Source organism: Diceros bicornis, chromosome 24 (assembly GCF_020826845.1).
Source record: "Diceros bicornis minor isolate mBicDic1 chromosome 24, mDicBic1.mat.cur, whole genome shotgun sequence".
Lineage (NCBI taxonomy): Eukaryota > Metazoa > Chordata > Mammalia > Perissodactyla > Rhinocerotidae > Diceros > Diceros bicornis.
The window spans coordinates 36,986,815-37,009,559 of NC_080763.1; the positions used below are offsets into that span (position 1 = coordinate 36,986,815).

Below are 22,745 nucleotides of genomic sequence, written 5' to 3' on the forward strand. Positions count from 1 at the left end.
AAATCAAAATATAAAAAGAAATTATGACATCATCACAAACAGGCTTCTGTGGCAGTAGGCTGGGCTTGTCATTGTCACAGGCATCTCTGTAGGGAGATCTGGCTGGGCCAGTTCATTGGCAAAACCACCAACTAACAGCATCTGCAGATTTCTTGTTCTCAGTTTCTCAGAGAGGAATCCTCCAAACTCCTGTCTAGGAAGCCACCGTTCTCAGAGTGAGGTAGGAGAAAGAGGCCATGGGAGCTCCATAGTTCAGTGTGTCAATTTTCACATCACCCACTAGTTTCCATATGGTGTCCTCAGCCTCAGCTGTGCCTAACGTCCCTGAATCCAGTCTGTCTATTTAACTTTCTCAGTCTTCCATGAGGGTAAGGAAGGCACAGCTGCCTGTGTGAATAGGGTAGACATGGGATCTGGGGGCTACCTGTTTCTGACACAGACTTCCAACCAATCCTCCTGTGTCCTGTATCCTACTTTGAGGGATACCTGGTGCCCCCAATTCCTAAGCCTTTTTGGGGGTCAGAGGTACAAATTAGCCTGCTTTGGGGCTTCTCACATTATTGGCTTAGGATTCAGCTGTGATCAGGGATGCTAAATCGGTTACAACTAGTATTTCTGCTGTCCATCTTCCAAAATCTGGTTGCTATTTTCTTCTCTCCCTTTGGAGTGCACACCTATTTTACTCCTTTACTTTACTTTTACTAGGGGTTTAGTGAGGAAGCAACGGTAAACATATTTCATCTGTCACATTTTACTGAAGTTGCCACTAAAATTTTTACAAAGGAGAAAAAGTTTTAAAAATCAAACTTTGAAGTAAATTCCTCAAAAATTCATCTAATCTATTTTATAACTATGATTTTTCTATCAAAGATAATCAATATACTGCTATAACCACAGCTCTACGAAGGCAGACACCATTTCTATTTTATTCATCACTGTATTATCCAGTACCTAGCACAGTAGAGTTGATCAATAAATATTTATTGAATAAGTGAACTGAATGAAAATAGATATGATAAAAAATTGAGATCTTTAGTTTTTATAATTTTGGCACTTATCTAATTCACCTAGGACTGCTTTGACAATATTTCAAAAAGCAAATAATCTGAAATAGATACACCTAATTTGGAACTCAAGAATGATGTGTTTCATAACAACAAAGTCCTTTACCACAAAAATTTTACTTTACTACAAAAAAAATTTTACTACAAAAAATTTTTACTATAGTTCTTTACTACAAAAATAATAATCCTGTTTTTTTTTTTTTGCTCATATGAACTAAAATGACAGCAAGATTATTAAAGAATTAGGTCTAGTAGATCCTTGCCATTCTTGCCAAGTGAATTCAAAGGGCCATCATGACATGTCCTACTTTGTAATTACAATGTAAACTGCATGTGCTTTGTTTTGTAATTCTCTATTGGCTACCATCTAAGCCATAACTCTCCTAAAGGCACCAAAGGGTTATTTAAATTTTTCAGTTACATTTTATGGGGAAAGTTAATGCATAGTTTTGTTTTAAACTGTGGAATTCTGATATATCCATTAAAGGTTTACTGCAACTCTAACAGGATGGTTCCACGGTCATTTTAAACTAAAAATCTTTACAGTCATTCATGTCAAAATGTTCCTCCCCGCAAACCTGCACAGAAATCCATAATCCATATGGTACTATCCCCTTAAATGCTTATTCTATAGCTAATTTTTCATCATTGTTTACATTCTCTTATTACTAACTTCAAATTAAAATATAATACTCACTTCATCAGCCACAAACTCCTTACTCAGACCAAAATCTGTCAGCACCACATGGCCATTAGAATCAAGTAGAATATTCTCAAGCTTAATGTCACGGTATATAATCCCCAACTGTAAAAACAAACAAATATGCATTTTAAAATAATTTCTAAAAAATAAATTAGGAAAATCTTTCTTATCTACCTTAAAAATAAACCCAAAAAAAGGCATTCTCCTGCTCTTAGTCACTGGCCAGGGCAATGTAAATTCCTCCACTGCGGGTTCATCTGCTGGGTTCCCCGGACCTCTCTAATCATGTCTTCATTCTCTATATAATGAGGGTCCATTCCTGTTGGACCAGCTTCTGTATGGTCTCTCTGTCGACTACTGCTTCTTCTTGTCTCTATTCTTCTTGGTATATTTCATCCTCACTCCGGATGATCTTCAGGTGCTTTCTTAGTCAATTCATGTCCATCCCTTCCCAAGGGGTTCAGAAGGCTTTGCTGACTCACAGGATCCCACACTGGTCATTTTCTTGTTTGTATTCCTACAGCACTTATATTCACATTGTACTTACCTAAAAATAACTGATATTTTCTAGGTATTTCCTATTTGTCTTGATATAACCATAGGCTAACTCTGTTTTTCACTTTTTATGCATTTATCTAGTATCTAGCATGGTGTCTAGACCATGTGTCAAATAGGTGTGTCAAATAGGTCATTAATAAAGGCTTGTTGAATAATAGGCTCCTAAACATAAAGGTTGAAGACTGTAATTTAATTTTAGTTGATCTTTAGTTCTAAATGAGCAAAGTAAATCAATTAGGTAATATTTATATATCCTTCCATTTTGTTCTGCAAGTAAGTTTTATAGCAAAATACTTCAGCTATTACTTTAGCTGTATAACATAAATAAATCTACCCAAGTCATATAAGAAGTTCTTGATATATGTGAATTCCATGTTTCATGTTATGTCAGCCTGAATTAAACGTTTGTAAACGTAGAAACACTGCTTTCCTCAACACTAAGTATATGAGAAAGCAGACTGTTAATAATCTTAAGACTGAAATAAAAAATTACACAAGGAAAAATACTAGGCAATTTTCTCCCAAGAACTTGAGTGCCCCACAAGAAAGAGAGGAAGGATAACATCTACAGCCTACTGCACAGATATCTGACTTGAAGCATGATAAGCATCTAACCAGTAGGACATTTTTTTTTTTTTTAACAACCTCTCTGGAAAAGATTTTAGGAATAAATCATTTACCATCTGCTTTACCTCATCACTTCCAAGTAAACTCCCATTTTTGTCTCTTCCTGGGAAACTCAGTGTTAGTAACTATATCAAAATTAATATTACTGGCTTTGTGTTATACTTCTTTGTATTTATCTTTTTAGGGTAGTAAGATTAAGAGAAACTTAGCTGAGCTCTGATTTGCTATATAACTGTCACTCCATGTCAATTACATTTATATAATGTTTCTGATTACCTTGGTTTAATAACAATGAATGTTCATGGATTTTCCTTTAATAAACAGAATTAACAGAATTAAGACTTTCAGACAAATTAAAAGCTAAATTTACTAGCTTACCCGTCAGAGCTCTGTATTTTATTTGTTTTTACTCTGGTGTTTAGGGTGATTTCCACTACGTTTTTATATTATAAAAAATTACATCTAACACCCCTATCCATAAAACTCAAAGATTTTTTCAGCCTAGTCCTGGGCCCAATTTGGTTCACGTACGGAGAGGTCCTAACTACTTCATATCCCACAAAAATGATCATAGGCATGAAGCTCGTCACCACAACAACAATTCTACCAAAAGGAATCCAGCTGTCTACTCCTACCCCTTCGGCACAGCTCCCTACCTTACTGCTCCTCTTTCCTTTCTCTCCATGGCATTGCAGCCCTGTCCCCTCGGCCTTTTCTGTTTCTCTCCTGCTCTTACACATTTTTCATTCACTCCGCATAAGATTCTTATTCCGAACCCAATCTCCCTCCACCTGCCCAGTCTTGTTTCTGTTCTGGGCTAGGTCTACCCTTTTCTTGATCCCTTCCTTCTTTTCTTCTATCTTACCATCTTTTCTCACAGTCTCTCCCATCCATTGCCTCCATCTTGCAATTCTGATCTCCCTGCCCCTATAAAAACTTCATCCTTCTTCCTTGCCTTTTTCCTTCAGTTCTCTCTATTCTGTTCTTTTCTCTTTTTGGTGAGGAAGATTGGCCCTGAGCTAACATCTGTTGCCAATCCTCCTCTTTTTTCTTGAGGAAGATTGTCACTAAGCTAACATCTGTGCCCATCTTTCTCCACTTTGCATGTGGGATGCCACCACAGCAGGGCCTAATGAGCAGTGCATTCGTCTGTGCCTGGGATTCCAACCTGTGAACCCTGGGCCGCCGAAGGGGAGCGTGCGAACTTAACCACCACGCCACCAGGTCAACCCCTCTATTCTTTTCTATGCTCCATAATCAGCACTTTGATCTCTGTTTATCTGTAATCTAGTGTAGGATCTGAATACATGACAAAGAAGAATAGAGGCTTTATGATGTACCTGTGTCATCCTAATTTATGACCAAAGTCATGCTGGTCTCCTTATGGTGTCAGACCCCTTTGGTAAAATTACTCTAGCATTTTCCATTTCTAAGGAAATACACACAAGTCTAGTTTATATAATGATTGTTTGCTTCCACAATAATGCTTCCTCATTACGTTAAAAAAAATTTTTTTTAGTCAAAAGTTTTCAGATCAAAATTAATAGTATCAGAAATAATATTTTTAAAAAAGTTTAAACTGATATTATAGAGTTCAAACAGCATCACAGACGTGAATTCCATTTAAAGTCTTTAGTAACTGAGTTCCTACTACATGGAGGCAATAGAGGAGGAGGAAGGGAAAGGGAGCAAGACAGGGCCTCAGTGACCAAAAACAAATGGAAGAGAGAGCCAGAGTGGGAGGATAGCTGGGTAACGCAGGTAGGCGCTTCTTTCAAACAACGCATCTTCTCCAACCTAATCAGGAAATACACCTGAAGACGGGCAGGCAGATTCTGCAGTGGAGTAAGTCACAATTAAGGAAATACACATTACGATTTGTGGTTTCATCTTAAAGACTATTTTAAGAATGAAAAGCTTTTATTCTAATGATACTTTGTAATAAGCATTAGGATTTTGCATGAACAAAACCAAAAAATTGCTCAGGTTCTACCTTTTTGATCTACACCACAGGAACTGCAAAAGGAAAGCAGCTTTTTAAAAAGGGAACGATGAAACTAAGAAAACTGGTAACAGTCTGTAAGTGTGCTTTCACCATCTCCACTAAGACAATGACGTGTAAAAACATTAGCTCTTTTAGCCCCATCATTACCCAGTTAACAGACTTTTCAAAAAGAGAAATCCCAAAGATCCAGCCTCTTACCTTGTGGAGGTGTTCGAGCGCAAGCACGATCTCTCCCACGTAGATCTGCACCTCGGGCTCTGTGAAACGCTCTCTTTGAGAAAGATGAGTAAAAAGCTCTCCACCATTTATATAATCTAAAAATGAAATATATTTTTTTCTTTCTTTGACTTACGTTCATAAACTAAAGGAAGTATTCCCTTTTAATTGCTTTGGATTAACCATAAGGCCCTGATTTTAATATATTATTTTTTGTACAACTCTTACTATATAGTATACAGTTTCATATAGAATATATGACTAAATTCATATAGTAATACAGTTTCATAAGATAATGACTACCCTAAACCACAATCAAATGAATTTGCATAGAGCATTGCCATTAAAACTATTACACGAAATCTGCATATATTTAATTACATTTCCTCAAACACAGTATATCAGAAGCCTCTGCCATCAGCACAGAATACTTGGATGATGTTTGGAGTACCAAAACATCAGCCACGATGTAACTAAAATAAAAAATGAAGAGAACAAAACACAAAAATCCCAGGCTTTCCTTTGTAATAGCTGCCAGTCACTATTTTAAGCAGATTCCCTATTTTCCAGAACCGTCTATGTACCCTTCCAAAAATGTATATTAGGCAGCAGGTAGCCTTCTTATTGCTCCACATAGCTCAAAAGTAAAAGTAGCACAACACGGTCTAATCCAAACACCTGAAACTAGAAGATTCCCATTTCCCTTTCAATCTGCCCTATTAATCCCAAGAGGAATAATGAAACACAAAAGGTTACAGCGAGAAATAAATTAGGGAGCTTAATAATAATTTACAAAAAACACAATGATGTTCGTAATTGGCTCTACTAAGACATTTACTGATAAACTGACAATAGTTTCATCAGAAACTAACCATTGCTACATTAACACACAATATTTGTTTCTCAGAAACAATGTACACCTAGAAAATAGTCAGAAATGTTGAAAGATTTTCTCCTAAAAAATTTGAAAGCATGTATACCAAGCATATTCACTTGTCAAGTTTACCACAATTTGATAAAAGAACAAGCAAAATCTTCACGAACTCACAAATTTTTGTTTTATCTTGACCATTTAACTTGAAATTCCAAAAAGCAGATGCAACAGAATGAAAGAACTCTAATAGCTGGTTGTTTTGCAATGTATTTTACACAGTGCACGCCAGCAAAAAGCATCGCCCTTCTAAAGCTTCTGTATTTTGCCAAGAGGTTTTAATTATATCTTAACACAAAGCTAATTATTAAAAAGGTATAAAGGAACATAGCATTCCTGCAAACTAACAATGAATTTTTCCTACCTTTAAGTAGTTATTTACTAAAATCTAATACTGACGTTTATGCACAAATGGTGTCCACAGTTAGCCATGACACAGAAATAGGCACCCATAGGTCAGCTGACCAACTCCTACAGATCCTTGAATGTCCTACTCAATTATCTCATCTTCACTAACCACTCCAGCAGAGTTGATCACTTCCTTTTACGTTAACCTTTGTACTTATTGAAGACTTCTATCACTACAACTATCTTGCTGTATTGAAAATGTTTATTTGCATACTTGCTTTCTCTATCAAACTGAGGTTTTTAAAGTCAGGATCAATGTATTCATCTCTACAAACCCAATATAGTTCCTGCATGCAGTATGCACTCAATAGATGCTTATTGCATTATTAATTGAACAAATTCTTTACATTGGAATAAACATTAGAGTCTCTGAAAAAATCACTTAGAAACTCTAATGCAAGTGCGTTAAAAAAAAAAAATCCAACGTACTCCTGTCTTTGAGGCAATCTGATATGGTCCAAAGGATGTGGGCTTTGTAATCAATAGACCTGGGCTAGACAATGGCTCCACTATGTCCTGCATTGAGCAAATTAAGTCTCTCTGAGCTTGTTCTTTATCTGTACAATGGGAATAATAACTACTATGGATTATTGTTGCTTGGAACATAGACAATGCTTTATTTTCCATTTTCTGGGGATACTGAGAAAAAGTAACTACAAAGCTAAGAAGACAAACCTAAAACAACATCAAGTAACCTACTTCCTACTTTTGGAATAGACTAGCAGCCCAAGGTGATGACTTGACTTTCATAACAAATATGTTTTATTCGTAGGTACATGGCTGCATACTTTACAAGGTGAACAGCTAACTCCATCCAGTGGTCCAGGTTGTTAACAGTGGCAAAGTAGATACGGAGGCTGCCAGGGGCTATAACAGCAGGAGGTGTGGTACCTGGAGTGTTATTATGGGGTAAGTGCTATAATCAATGGCAAGGATTGAGGTTAGTGGGAATTTCTATAAGGTAAGCACTTGATGCTCTCAGTCATTATAATTTTAGTTGTTCTGTCTGGCGTGTAGTGGTATCTAATTATGGCTTTAATTTGCATTTTTCTGAATAATAATGATATTTAGCATCTTTCTATGGCTTATTGAATATTTATGTAAATAAAAATAAAGTCAGTTTTTTTGGTAAGAACTCCACAGCTCTCTGTTCTTATGAACTACCTCTCCCTCTGGGGAAATCTCTGAGCCATTGCCCTGGAGCTGGGAGGAGGACAGTGGCCCACTTCTCTTGGAGTGACACTCCTGCTTTATTAGCAGGGTGCTGGGTGAGGACAGCAGTCTCTGGTCTTCTCAGCTTGCCTCTACCACCATGGAACCTCCACTCTACAAATAAAGTGGGGTGAGGGCATCAGAACTCCATCTTCTCAACCTGCCACACCTGAAATAAAGCTTCTGCCCTTTGAGTGGGGGCTGGGTGGAGGAAGGGAGCTCCCAACTTCTCAGCCACATTTACCAGGAGTGTAGCCTATATAACACGGAGCTGGATGGACGGGAAACGCTGGTGGCCTGCAATCTCCTCGTGAGACACCGCATCCCTTAACTGGGAGCTGAGAGGAGAGGGAGCCCCATCGTCCTGGGCACACCTACCCAAATGGTGCTTCTGTCACACAGGTAGCAGGTCATGGCTCAAGTGCCACCCACTTTTGCTGTTCTTACTGCGATTTAGTAGATTTTCTTGAATAAATGTTTCTTCATTTGCTATACACCCAACCACAGGCCAACTTCCAGAGATTTAAAAATTTTTTTTAAATAACTTTTACTACTTATTAATTGGTTGATTCCCTAGAAAGCAGGTCCACGGAGCTCCTCACACTCCCATTCCAGGAGAGAGCTGGTTCTTTTTTAAATTATTAATTTGAAGGCATTCTTGTATACTGTGGACACAAATCCTTTGTCAGGTGTATGTATGGAAAATATTATCTCTGAATCTGTGGTTTGCCTTGAATTTCCTTACAAGTGCCTCTTTCTTTTTGGTTTTTTTTTTTTTTTGTGAGGAAGATCAGCCCTGAGCTAACATCCATGCTAATCCTCCTCTTTTTGCTGAGGAAGACCGGCTCTGAGCTAACATCTATTGCCAATCCTCCTCCTTTTTTTTTTCCCCAAAGCCCCAGTAGATAGTTGTATGTCATAGTTGCACATCCTTCTAGTGGCTGTATGTGGGACGCGGCCTCAGCATGGACGGAGAAGCGGTGCATCGGTGCGCGCCTGGATCTGAACCTGGGCTGCCAGTAGTGGAGCGTGCGCACTTAACCACTAAGCCACAGGGCCAGCCCACAAGTGCCTCTTGATGAGCAGAAAATATTTAATTTTGATTAGTTCAACTTTCTTCTTCTTTTTTTTTGGTTAGTGTCTTGAGGAGTCTTCGCCTACCCCAAAGTTATAAAGATATTCTCTTATGATTTCTTCTAAAAGCTTTATACGTTTAACTTTTATGTTTAGGTCTGTTTCAAATTAATATTTGTGTATAGAGCAAAGTAAGGGCTGAGATTCACTTTTTTCCATACAGACATCCAGTTGTTCCAGCACCATTTGACTCTTTTCCCCATTGAATTGCTTTGGCACATGTGTCAAAAACCAAATGACCACATAAGCGTGGGTCTATTTCTGGAGTCTCTATTCTATTCCACTGATCTATATGTCTCATACTATACTGTCTTGACTACTGTAACCTTATAGCAAGTTTGAAATTAGATAATTTAAGCCTTCCACATTCGTTCTCCTTCTTTAAGACTGGATGGGCTATTCTAGTTCCTTTGTATTTGCACAGGAATTTTAGAGTAAGCTCATCAATCTCTACAAAAAAATCCTGCTTAGATTTTGATTTAGACAGTTTTGCATCTATTGTTCAATTTACAGAGAATTGACATGTTAACAATATTGAGTTTTCCAACCCTTGAATATAGTGTCTCTATTAATCAGGTTTTCTTTAATTTCTCTCAGCAATGTATTATAATGTACAGAGCAAATTTATTCCCAAGTATTTTTTTTTTAAAAAAAAAGTTATACTGTATAAGATACGTTAAAATTTTATTTTCTAGTTGTTTGACGCTAGTATACAGAAATATAATTGGGGGCCAGCCCAGTGGTGTAGCAGTTAAGCTCACGTGCTCCACTTCGGTGGCCCGGGGTTCAAGGGTTTGGATCCTGGGCACAGACCGAGGCACCGCTTATCAAGCCATGCTGTGGCATCGTCCCATATAAAGTAGAGGAAGACAGGAATGGATGTTAGCCCAGAGCCAATCTTCCTCAGCAAAAAGAGGAGGATTGGCAACAGATGTTAGCTAAGGGCTAATTTTCCTCACCAAAAAAACCATAAAAGAAATATAATTGCTTTTTTCATTTTTATTTTGAAACAATTACCAATTTACAGGAAAAGTGCAAGTCTAGCACACAGAACATTTTCATGAACCACTAAGTAAGTCGGCAACTTGATGGCTCATCACTCATTTATACTTTCATTTCATACCACAACATAACCATTTAAAAATCAGAAAATTAACATGAGTATATTATTAACATCTAATCCTCAACCCTAAATTCAAGTTTTCCTGGCTGTTCCCAAAATATCTTCAATAGCAAAAGGTTTCAGCTCAGAATCAAGTGTTAACCTTAGTTCACTTATCTATTTTCTTCAATCTGTAATAGCTCCTCAGTCTTCCCTTGACCTTCATAACCTTGACACTTTTGAAGATTACAGGCATGGCAGACTGCCCACAATCTGAGTTTGTCTGATGTTCCTCCATGATCATACTCAGGTGTGCATCTTGGGAGGAAAATCATGGAAGTGACACTGCCTTCTTGCCGAATCCTCTCAGGTGGTGCATGATTTCAATTCATCCTAATAGTAATGATGTCCACTTTATCACTTGATTAAGGTAGTGTCTCCTTGGCTTCTCTACCATCAACTTACCTATCTCACCTTTGTAATTAATAAGAAATTTTGGAGAGGTACTTTGAAACTATGTACCTATCCCAACCCACATCAAATATTCAATTTATTCACTTCTATCTGAATGGATTCACAGTTTCCTATTTTATTTAATGGGTTAAAATTCATGACTATCATTTATTTTTTTTAATTTGTTTTTTTATTGATGTCATAATAATTTATAACATTGTGAGATTCCAGTTGTACATTATTATTTGTCAGTCACCATATAAATGCGTCCCTTCACCCCTTGTGCCCACCCCCCAACTCCCCTCCCCCTGGTAACCACCAAACTGCTCTCTCTGTTCGTGTGTTTATATTTCACATGAGTGAAGTCATATAGTGTTTGTCTTTCTCTATCTGGCTGATTTCACTTAACATAATACCCTCCAGGTCCATCCATGTTGTTGCAAATGGGACGATTTTGTCATTTTTAAACTATCATTTATTTTTGATTCTGGGAATGTAGTCCTTACTCCTAAGGAATGGCTCTTCTAGAATTTTGTTGAAAACCTTGTGGTGTTTATCAAGTCCACGTACCTTGGGAGGAATTTAACTCCAAACTCTGTCTCCCCTGAGGCTGGAGCTGCTGAAATCTTTTTGTTTGTTTTCTTTCGCTTTTTATTAAGAATTTACTGTGCTTCTTTTTTTGATAGACTAGCTGAAATAGAACTATTTCAGTCGTGGTGTATGCTAATTAAATAAACTTGCTGCCTGAATTGACTGAACTGGCTTCAGAAAATGATCCCAGTAACACAATATCTACATCTCACTATAGCTTCACCTTAATTTATACCAAAAGCACATTCTGAGGCCCTTACATTAAGTTTTAATTCAATAACACTTTCTTCTTTTTTTTAATTGTGGTAACATTGGTTTATAGGGGAGCTGCTGAAATCTTTACTCAGCTCCTTCAACTTCCAGCTCCTGCTTTTGTCTGGGCTACTGAGATTCTTGCCACACGCATTTACTGTTGAGAACTCAGCCAATCCACATGGATTTTTGAACTGCCTCACTTGTGGCTCCCTTCTTTCCAGGATCCCTCTCTTCCACAATTTGTAGCCACTCTGTTACCCCAAACCCAACTCTGGACTCCTCACCCTTTAAGATTCCCACCTCTGGACTCCATGTTGACCTGTTATTGTGCATATCCTTGGAAAGAAATATTTTCAGTAGTTAGAAACACAGGACTTTGGTGTCAGCAAGTCCAAAAATGCTAGCTGTACCATTTATCAGTTGTGTGACTTTGAGCAAGGTGCTTAATCTTTCTGAATCTAAAACAATTTTTATAAAAGGAAAACAATATATCTTCCTAGGGTTTGTGCATTTCATTCAACAGATACTTGAGCCCTTATTATAAAAATTCTAGGCACTGCATACACAGCACTGAACAAAACAGACAATAACCTTCATCCTAGCGAAGCTTGCGTTCCAGTGGAAAGAGAGAAACAAAAGTAAATTAGATACTATTAATATGCTGGGAGATGATGATTGTTATGGAAAAAATAGCACGGATAAAGGCAGACAAGGGAGTGCCAGGGTAGAGGTGAGGAACGCACTTTAATAAGGGAGGTCCGAGTACGGCTCACCAAGGTGACTTCTGAGCAGACTGTAAGAAGGTGAAGACATGAACTAAGCAGACAGTTGGGGGGAAACTGCTGCTGGCAGAGGTAACAAGTACCAAGATGCTGAGGCAGGAGAGGGCCTGGTGTATCTGAGGATCAGGAAGGAGGCCAGCATGGCTAGAACAGAGGGCATGAGAGAAGAGTAGTAGGAGAGCCAAGCTCACAGAAGTAACCGAGTTAGGGCACTGGGCAGCTTGTGTAGGGCCTTGCAGACCATTACTGGGGCTGTTCTGTATGCCATGCACTGCACAACATATTGTGATCCAAGCGAACAGTGGCCCCTGGAGCGGGGCAGCACAGAGGTTCTGGCCATCGTAAGGATCTGATCTTTTACTCTGAATGAAATGGGAAACCTCTGGAGGCTTCTGAGTATAAGAGTGGTATATGACTTGCATTTTAATAGGATCAACGACTCTGGCTGCTGTGCTAGGAACAGCAAGGGTGGATATAAGGAGATCACTTGCAATAAAGAAGTGAGAGATGATGGTGGCTAGGAGGAAGGTGAGCAGCGGTGGTGGGAAGGATCCAGCCCGACCCAAGCACCTGAGAGATGGAGCTGGTGTTACCTCAGATGGGGAAGGCTGCACGAGGAATAGGTTTGGAAGGGATGATCCAGAGTTCGCTTTTGAATGTGAGGAATGCAGTGTCTGACAGATAGTAAAAGCTCAATAAATGGTAGTTATCCTTATCATCCTCATCATCTTGAATTATACATTCTAAGACTAGTCAGAGGTACAAGAGAGCCCTTCTGGAACCATTTCAGGAAAAGGAAGATAGATTTCTTGTGGTCAGTTTTAGAGCATTAAGAGGAGGTTCCACGAACCATCCTGCAAGTGCTTTATGTAAACTCCTTGAAATCATGTGCAATTTTTTCAAGTAGGCACAGGTGCATTCTTCTGAGAAGAGAGAGTCCACAGCTTCTATCAGATTCCCCAAAGAGTTGTAAGCCAAAAAAAGTTTAAGGAACATCACTCTAAAGACAGCATTATAAATCTGAATGGAAAAGTCCCTATCAAGTTTATTTACAAACAAACCAAGGAGTGCTGACTGCCAGCACATGGAAACATCTGCAAGGAGTGTCTGTAAACTTCATCACCACAGCACACACACTGGTGTCGCTTCTCCTGGGCACTGAGATCGCTTCTCCCTGACTTCTGCCCCTGCTTGGCATAGCTGTCCTGGAGCCTATTTGTATTTAGAATTGGACTGGTGAGGTTCAGAGCTTAAAAAAGTGACGTGGAGCAAGGGGTCTTCATTTTCAACAAGATCTCTGACTACTGAGGATGTGCTGGAACTGCACCTCTGGTGTCTTTACACCTCTGTGTTTATCAGGGGATCTAACAACTCTGTGAGGGGAAGGTTGGGACTTGCCCTTGAAACTAAAAACAACTGAGGCAGAGAAACAGCAAATAAAACAAAATTTAGAAAAGACCATAGGGATATTATTAAATATGAGCTGAATTATAAAATTTGTATTCTCTTGAAAGAGAACACCGAGATCAGGAATGCAGGCAGATTCTGGGAGCGAGTTAGCAGTGGCATAAATACGGTCGGTGACTTCATGAAAACCCAGACACTGACTGACATCTGAGAGGGGTCTTCTTCTCAGCTTTGTAACTCAAGGAACCCCCTCCCCCTGCCTCCATCCCTTTCCATTTGGGCATAAATTACATTTCTTCATGTAAAAGACTTATTTAAAAGCTCAGACTGAATAAAGTATCTGAATAGAAATTGTCTACTACTAGAATTATTTAAGGTCCACTCTGCCTGGTGGGCTCTTGGTCCCTGCCAACTTGTCTACCCTGAATAATTTTCCTGCCAAAATTATGGATTCATCATGTTTCTAGAAATTAGATTTCTCAAGTCTCTGCCAATTTCTTCCACAACAAATTGCAAGCATGAGGGTTTTTTTTTAAGCCAATGCTGACTGTTTTTATTCTCTTTATGATAGGAAAACTGCCAGAAATAGCATGAGAATGTTCAGTTTTTGTTGATATTCCGGAGGCTTTTTGCCTCTGTGGACATCCAACCAAAACAGACTAAGGGGTGTTGACTCAATATACACTCCTGCCTACTGCTGTTTGCATAGAAGCAGCATCTTAATAACCCCAGTTGTCAGGGTAAGTGGTAAAGGGCTGCTGACAGATAAGAATCAAGTGATGTAAAACAGGGTTTCAGCTGCCCTCCTTTAAAATCTGTATCTTAACACAGCTCACTGCTTTTGAGCCTAGACAAAGAAGTAATAACAACTAGAGATACTGGGCACTTTCTGTGTGCCTGTTCTATTTAGATATGATAATGGGTTGATCCTCATAAACAATGCTCGGAGGTAGGTACTATTATAATAATAGTATAATCCCCAGAGAAAATCGTTAATCTCTAGAGAATAGTGAAACTCAGAGAGGTTAAACAAATTATCCAGAGTTGCACACCCTGTGAGTGGGAGAATAAGGATTACGAGCATGGGCAGTCTGATTCCAAAGACAGTGATTTTTTGTGCTGTCTGACTCCAAAGACAGTGATTTTTTTATGCTGTATTAGAATTGCCCTTTTCCCCCTCCTGACATGGTTGTACCGTCACTAGGAGCAGCCTCATGAGGCAGTTGGTCTTGCTAATTACTGCCTTAAGATCAACTGTTCTGTCCTTCAAATATTTAAATGGCTTAGAGCCAATAATTCTACATATTCAGTCGTATAATTTTGCTACCTTACATGCTTTTCACAATTTAAGTTTTGGAGGGCTCGTCAGAATGTCACAGTACTCAAAAGTATACTGAGAGGTTTTTTTTAATGGCCACAGTAAACAATGAGTTTCAATCTTTTTTGAGAGTATACCAAGCTAAAATTATCACTGACATATTTACGGCACAGAACTTAAGAGAGTCCATTTATATCTTGTAGGAGTGGACCCAGGGCTGTTTTCTCAAAAAAAGTACTTGGCCTTGCCTGTAGGAATATCTAGCCTTATAGAAGCCTTCTTAATTTTTCCTAAGAGGTTATCACCTTAATCTACCTGCCTGTTAAAGCAGACAGATCTGAATTTGGCAACACAGAAGAGCTACATTCTAGGTTCTTGCCAGAGATTAGAACCTCAAATTGTTTGCAGTCCAAATCTCATAAAATGTTCAGTTGTGAGAAATGATACACACAAAGGATAATACACATAATCTATACATCCTTCTTGATATGCTGTAATGACTTTGGACAAAGAGCAGGAGAAAGTTACAAACTTGGAAAACACTGTTTTGGAAAAATTATAGTCTGATCTTGTTCCACAGGCTTACATTATAAGGCATAGTGTCATGAAACTTGGCATTATCTTTAGTCAAGGAAGGCTGGGGAAAACTGTCTGTTACATCTGGGTCCTATTAAAAAAGGTTTTCCTAGGTCACAGTGCCTTATCTGTGGGTTTTATTTATTTTTTTAAAACTTATTTTGATACAATTTCAAACTTAGAAAGAATATTTGCAAGAAAAGTACAAGGAATCCCCATGGACTCATTATGCAAATTTACCAATTGTTTACATTTTGCTTCATTTGCTTTAGTATTCTCTGTGTTTTTATATATGTGCATATTTTTCCTAAACCAGCCAAGAACAAGTTGAAGACACTATGCTCCTATCCCTAAATCCTTCGGTGTGCATCTCCTAAGAAAAAGAACATCCTTTCCTTCAACCATAGTACAATTATCAAGACCAGAAACTTTATGAAAAAAATACTATTATCTAATGTACACCTTCTATTAAAATTTTGTTATTTGCCCCAATAATGTTCTTTGCAGCTACTTTTTTCCAGTCCAGGATATAGTTTATGATCACACAATGCACTGGATATCATGGCTTTTTAGTGTGGACCCTCAGTGTCTTTCTTTCTAGATCTTGACATCTTTGAAGGGATAGCTCAGTTACTTTGTGGACCAACCCTCAATCTGGGTTTTATCTGACGTTTTCTCATGATTAGACACAGGTTATGCATTCTCGGAAGGAATATCAACGAAATGATGTCACCTGTCTTACAGAACATCAGGAAGCAGGTGTTCTTCCAATATCGGTGTTAATTTTGATCACATCATTAACTGGAGTGACTAAGGTAGTGTTTGCCAGGTTTCTCCACTGTAAAGTTACTATGTTCCCCTTTGTAATTAATTAATTAATTTGTAAATTATGGGGAGATGAATTGAGACTATGTAAAAATATCCTATTCCTCATCAAACTTCACCCACCCCTTTTAGAATCCAATGATGATTTTCTGACTCCACCATTCCTTCTCTAGGTTGGTTGGCATTCTCCCTTAAGGAAGAGCTTTCCCTTCACCCCACTTACTGCACTTTCTTACTTTCTGGCACAACAAGATGTTCCAGTCTCATCTTGTACTTTTCTAGGCTTCATTTTAATACAGCCACCACTTATGGATCACTATCTGCCATGGGTGGTACTAAGCACTTTACATCCATCATCCCATTTAAGGCAAACAACTCCAGGTAGGTGGGAAAGCAGAGGGTCAGAGAGATTAAGCAACTTGTCTACCAGAAATATTGAAACCCAGAGTTGAACTCAAGTTAGTACTTAAGTACATAACAGGGAAAGAAAAACGCATGTTCACAGAGGAGTGAGTAGATTATTCAGATTGCCCGGAGCACACTAGTGGGAGACTGGGTCTGACTGTTTCAAAAGTCTGACATAGAGTTTAGACTACATCCCCTTCAAGTAAATGGGAGTCAGTGGGAGACTAAGCAGAGGAGTGATCCAATCATGGCTATGTGTTAAGAAAACTAATTAAATAATAATCTAAAGGATGGATTGGAAATGAATTGACAGAGGTCAAAAAGTAGACATTACAATCATCTAATTATCTGCTATTAAAAATAATGCTGCTTAGGGGCCGGGTTGGTGGTGTAGTGGTTAGGTTCGTGTGCTCCCCTTTGGCAGCCTGGGGTTTGTGGGTTTGGATCCCAGGCACAGACCTACACACCGCTCATCAAGCCATGCTGTGGTGGCATCCCACATATAAAATAGAGGAAGATGGGCACGGATGTTAGCTCAGGGACAATCTTCCTCACCAAAAAAAATAATAACAACAATAATGCTGCTTCTCCAGATCACCAAAGAAGTCAATACACGTGGGCTGACCTGTGTGGAGAAACGAAGTCACGTGGTTCCTCCACATACCAGCTGTGGCCTTGAGCACCTCTCTTGAATCCTTGAGCCTAGGACACCTCATCCATAAAACAAAGATGACAATCCACACCTTGAAGAGTTGCTTGCAAAGAATGAATGAGATAATATGTGGAAAATGCCAAGAGTACTGTCTGCTATCAAGCAAGTATTACAAAAACTAAGTATTACAATAGAAAACATTTCCCATCTTCATCTCAAACCCCTTTGTGATTTTGGACACAAGAATCTAGGATATTTCTGGCCCATAGCCGATCTTACTTTATATTGACATTCTCATTTTTATAATAATTAGAACAATAATAAAAACAAAATAACACCACAAGAAACATCCTTTTACATACATTTTGTACACTTAGGCAGGTATAGATTAGTAGGACAGATTCCCAAAATTGGATTGCTGAGTCACAACATACTTACATATTAAATTTTGATAACTGCTGCCAAGTTTTTATAAGTACTTTCCACAAAAAAAGCTATAGCCATTTATATCTCCTACCAACAGTGAATGGATGCCTTAAAAAAAAAAAGTTCTCACTAACTCTTGTTATTATTATCATCTTTAATTTTTACTAATCTGATAGGCATTTCCAAGATACAGAAATTTTTAAGGTGTGGAAGAAAAAAGAGGAGAAGCAAATCTGAGAGTCTGTAGCAGCTGAACTTGATATATTTTCAGTGGAAGAAGGATAAGTGTCACCTCAGACAGGCAGAAAGACGGTGATGGGGCTGTAGGGTTGAGAAGTAGTAAGAGGTTGGGAAAGCTCACATGAGTTCACAAGAGAGAAGTAAAATGTTTGCTAATCTCTGTGAAGTTTCATTGAGACTATCAGCATGAACTTCATGCCAGACCCAGCTGACACATTTTGGAGACATGAGGAAAACTTAGAAAGCTGGTATTGGAAGACAAGTTCAGAGAGTAATCAAAGTGACTGCCATGTCAGGCAAGAAGGAAGGTTAACAGGGCTAGTGATTCTAGTGCCAGACCAGGCAGATTCCAGGCTAGTAAGGATGCACATGAAACCCAAAGGAAGTGGATGGAGAGGTACAGGAAAGACTCAAGGGAAGGCAGCGTTCAAAGAGGATTAAAGAACAGGTTCAGGGTGTGTGAAAAGGTAAAAAATAGAAGATTACGGTTAAAAAAGAAATCTGACTTTGAGTTCTTAGAGGTGGCGCTGGTTTCAGGGATGAGGCCCAACGTGTGGCTGTGCTTATGAACAGCTAAAGACAAGTGCAGGTCATAAGGTCACAGGTCAAGGAGGGCTGGCATGGTGTGTTTCTGGTTAGCAATATGGCTACTAAAACTGGGGAAGGGGATGGACGGAAACTAGAAGAAAGAGAAACCACACCTGATGAGTAAGTCATGGGAAACAGCAAGCACATGTCCTAGGAGTCAGTTACAAGCGTAAGGGGTTAGAAAAGCTCCTTCAAAAACAAAGCTCTGTTGAGAAATGATTTTTTTTTAAATGATATTTATCATCACTTTGTTGAGTGCAAGCAGCAGAATGGGAAGATAGATGCTTTTCTATGAAAGGGGCTGCTGGAGAAGTGACATCCTCCAAGGGCAGGAGGTTTCACTTAAGAAGAAAGAATAAGGAAAGCACGCTCGGCTAAGATTTGGGAGCTTGTGCACATGGGGTTCTCCACAGAGCACAATAGAAGAGGTTAGTAGGAGAAGATAAGGAAGAGAATGAGGTTTAAGTAGGGGAAGAATAATTTAAAAATTTCTAAAGATATTAAAAAACCTCCCAAGTTTCTAAAATAGTAGATACATAGCAAGTTAAGCTTCACAGAGAGTAGGGTCCAGAAACAGATTCATACCTCTCTAATGACATATTTTACCTTTTATTCCAGAAGCTAATTTAAATGTATCCTGCCAGAAAGTGAAGTTGAAATCTGGCACCAATGAGGCAGATCAAAGCCCCAGGGCAATTTTCTCCCTGCCAGGCACAGGGTCTAGCACTAGCAAATATAAAGCATTCACCATTATTGGTTGCATGAAATGAATAAACATGTAAAACCTGCTTACGGACTGTGACAGCCACATAGGAATATTAGGGTAGATTCTTCCTCTCAAGTTTTAGTAACAGTAAAAGTAGAAAGAAATAGTTAAATATTGTAATCACTAAAAACTGCAACTGAAATGGGCCAATGGGCAGCAGAAAAGAAGGGAAGAAGGAAAAAGGGAATCAATAATAACCTATTAAGAACATCTTTCTTGATGGATATGTCTCAAATTCTGATCTCTTCTCCTCCTAACAAGGTCCAGAATGAGTCTTAAGACTTACTCTGTTCATAACTGAAGAACAGAAGGCGACCATCTATAGTACATCTTCATGACAAAAATTATAAACAAACAAGTGAATAAATCTCATATGTTCTCAGAAGCTGTGAGGCTTCTCACATTTCATCAATGTGACTCTTCCAAAAAAACATTTATCAATTTATAATTATATTGAGATTTATTTACAGTCCATACAATGGAATACCTCATAAGATGCTTGAATAGACTACTGGTTCCTTGATTAAACTAAAAGGAACTTCTTATATGAAAATGATTATATCTCAGTTCTTTTGTATTTGCTAAATAATCTTCTTTACTTGTAGAATGGCTCATACTCTACATCTGTAAATATGAATATAAATAATTCCAACTCCCACATAAGACTGTCATGAGGATTAAATGAGCTATTAAGAGTTACACCTGGGCCAGACATATAGTAAGCACTTATTAAATGGTTACTATCAACTACTGCTATTATTTACAGACATCAACTACAATTTATAGAATTGAAAAATAATGCCAAGTTTAACTGTAATGATTTAAAAATAAAATTCAAGTTTATGGTGTCCTGACATCTATTCTCTCAATGTAAGCATAATTTCAAGGCTTATAAATGTTTACTATATATTTCCATAAAGGACTACAAGGGTCTAATTAGTTTTAGTCAGTATTAAGCTAAAGAGAAATTTTCTTATATAACTGATATTTTAGTGCAATCCCTAAGTTTTAAAATTGCAGAGATATCTGGTTTTTATTCAAGTGCAATTAACTTGCTTTTAAAGATTTTTATGTGACAGTAGTTGGAGTGCCAGATGAAGCACTCTGTTGCTGTGTCTCTAAGAAGAATAAAAATAACACAGAAATCACACAAACAATGTGAAATTCAAAAACACAAAATCTCTCCCATTTTAAAATACACTACCGTCCTCCCAAAAATCCCACATGTCCCATCTTCTCTTTCTCTTCCTTTCATGGCAAAATTTCTTTAAAGAGTGGTCTACATGCCTGATCTGATGCTCCTTACTTACCCTCTCTTCACTTCCTATTGCTGCTCTAATGAATTACTACAGACTTGGTGGCTTAAAATAACCCAAATTTATTATATGTTGTAGATTAGAAGTCTGACATAGATGTCATTGGGCTAAAATCAAGGTGTCAGCAGGGCTACATTTGTTCTGGAAGCTCTAGGGGAGAGTCTGTTCCCTTGCCTTTCCAGCTTCAAGAGGCTGCCTGCATTCCTTGGCTCTGGTCCCTTCCTCCATATTCAAAGCCAGCAATGGCAGGTAAGCCACTTCTCACACTGCATCACTCTAACCTCTTCTGTAGTCATATCTCCACCTGACTCTCTTTGCCTTCCTCTTTTACTTTTAAAGACCTCTGTGATTACACTGGGTCCACCCAGATAATCCAGGATAATCTCTCTATTTTAAGGACATCTGACTAACAATTTTAATTCCATCTGCAACCTTAATTCTCATTTATCATGTAACCCAACATATTCACTGAGTCTAAGGATTAGGATGTGGGCATCTTTGGGTGGCTGTTGTTCTGCCTCCCACAGCCTCTATTCATTCCTTAATACATTACAGTACAACCTCTACCTCTGTAATACCACCACTGACTAAGGTTAAAAACAACCTTATGTTACCAGAATCAATGAGTACTTTTCAGTCCTCATATTACTTGACTTTTCAGCTGCACTTTGCAAACCAAAAGAAAGAATATCTCAAGAAGAACAAAGTGAGACTGGCACAAGAACAATTCCTGTGGGTCCAGCCCAAACTGAGTTCTCCAAAAATTTTGTTGTGTTAAAGCCACTTAATTTGGGGGTGGTTTGTTATGTAGAAAAGGCTAATGGATACATTAGTAAGTGGTAGGTCATGCTTGTAACCAAGTGACTTGCTCAAGATGACACACTTAGTAAGTGAAGAAGCTGGAATTTAAATCCAAGTCCCTGTGAGTCCAGAATCTCAAGGCCCTGCATTATCTGACCCTACAACCTTGCTGCTGCAGGACTCCACACTGTATTCCCCTTTACCTTTCTGCAGTCCTCCAACGCTCCACAGAGCTTCCTGTCTTCAGGCTACCACAGACGCCGGTTGGAGCCCTGTGCCTGAAATGTTCCTCCCCATCCCTCCTGTAACTCCTCCAACTTCTATTCTTCCTCTTAAATTACACTTTAAATGTCACTTCTCCAGGAATGTCTTCCCTGATAACCCAGAATAGACTTAGGTCTTCTTATTATATGCTCTCATTAGTACCCTCTGCATTTCCTTCCAAATACTTATGTCAAGGATAATTACTAACCATGCACTAATTTGTTTATTGTCTGTCGCTCTTTTAGATTATAAGGCCCTAAGGACAAGAATTCTGTCTAGGTTGTTTGAATCTATATCCAAGCACCTGGCACATCGTAAACATTTGTAACATGAATGAAGAGTTTTAGAACTGACAATGTCTTGATGCAGTTCACCTATTGTATCAAAGGGGTCAATATCCCAAAGAGTCCTCCAGGAAACCTCCACAATGAACTTGAAGCTACATATCATCTCTCAGATGAGCCATCATTTATTTTTCCATTTTTGAGTCCTGTAAGGGCTCCTGTGCTTCTAAACTGGCTCAGTATTAGGCCCAGGGACTGTGGAGACAAGACTTCACCCAAAAGTTTGGGTGAAGTTCATGTCTAGAGAAGTAACAAGTTAGAATGCTCAAGACTACTCTACCAGTGTGCAGTAATTCTAGTGCTGTGACACTGTAATATGTCCTTTTAGAAAATAATCTAAAATTGCAATGTTACAATGCTAGATTCTTTATTGTTCCCTTTAAGAAAAAAAGGATCTTTTTCTCTATTTTACTACAATGATGTACATGTAATTTAGGTCAAACTTTTTTCATATTAGGGACACAATTTGTGTCTCATTTCAATGGCACTTAATTTACATAGATATTTAATAATAGCAAGTAGATTTTGTTTTGTTGTAAGGTTACTCCGCCCTCAATCATACTTCCTTCTTGGATTTAGGATAGCGTACTGAGCACACGCTCAAGTGTGTGTGTGCGTGTGTGTGTGTGTGTGTGTGCGCGCGTCATCTCTGTGTCTAAATAGGAAGGTGGGTGGAGATTGGAGGTGGGGGAAGTAGCCTTTAAACTAGTAAATTTCTTTTTCAAAACAGTGAATTAATCTTAAGAACCTGAAGTGAAGATCTCCACAAAATTTCC

At 38.5% G+C, this 22,745-nt stretch overlaps 1 protein-coding gene across 3 annotated transcripts in view; it reads right to left on the reverse strand.

Moving 5' to 3' along the window:
• The window catches only part of RPS6KA5 (ribosomal protein S6 kinase A5), a 169,842-nt gene that overhangs the window by 61,564 nt on the left and 85,533 nt on the right, over positions 1-22,745 (reverse strand). For all 3 annotated transcript variants that reach the window (XM_058567547.1, XM_058567549.1, XM_058567548.1), the window contains exons 4-5: positions 5,156-5,271; positions 1,762-1,869 (exon numbers count right to left, since the gene is read on the reverse strand). In XM_058567547.1, the coding sequence (XP_058423530.1) occupies positions 1,762-1,869; positions 5,156-5,271 (224 nt within the window). The remainder of the gene's footprint in view (positions 1-1,761; positions 1,870-5,155; positions 5,272-22,745) is intronic.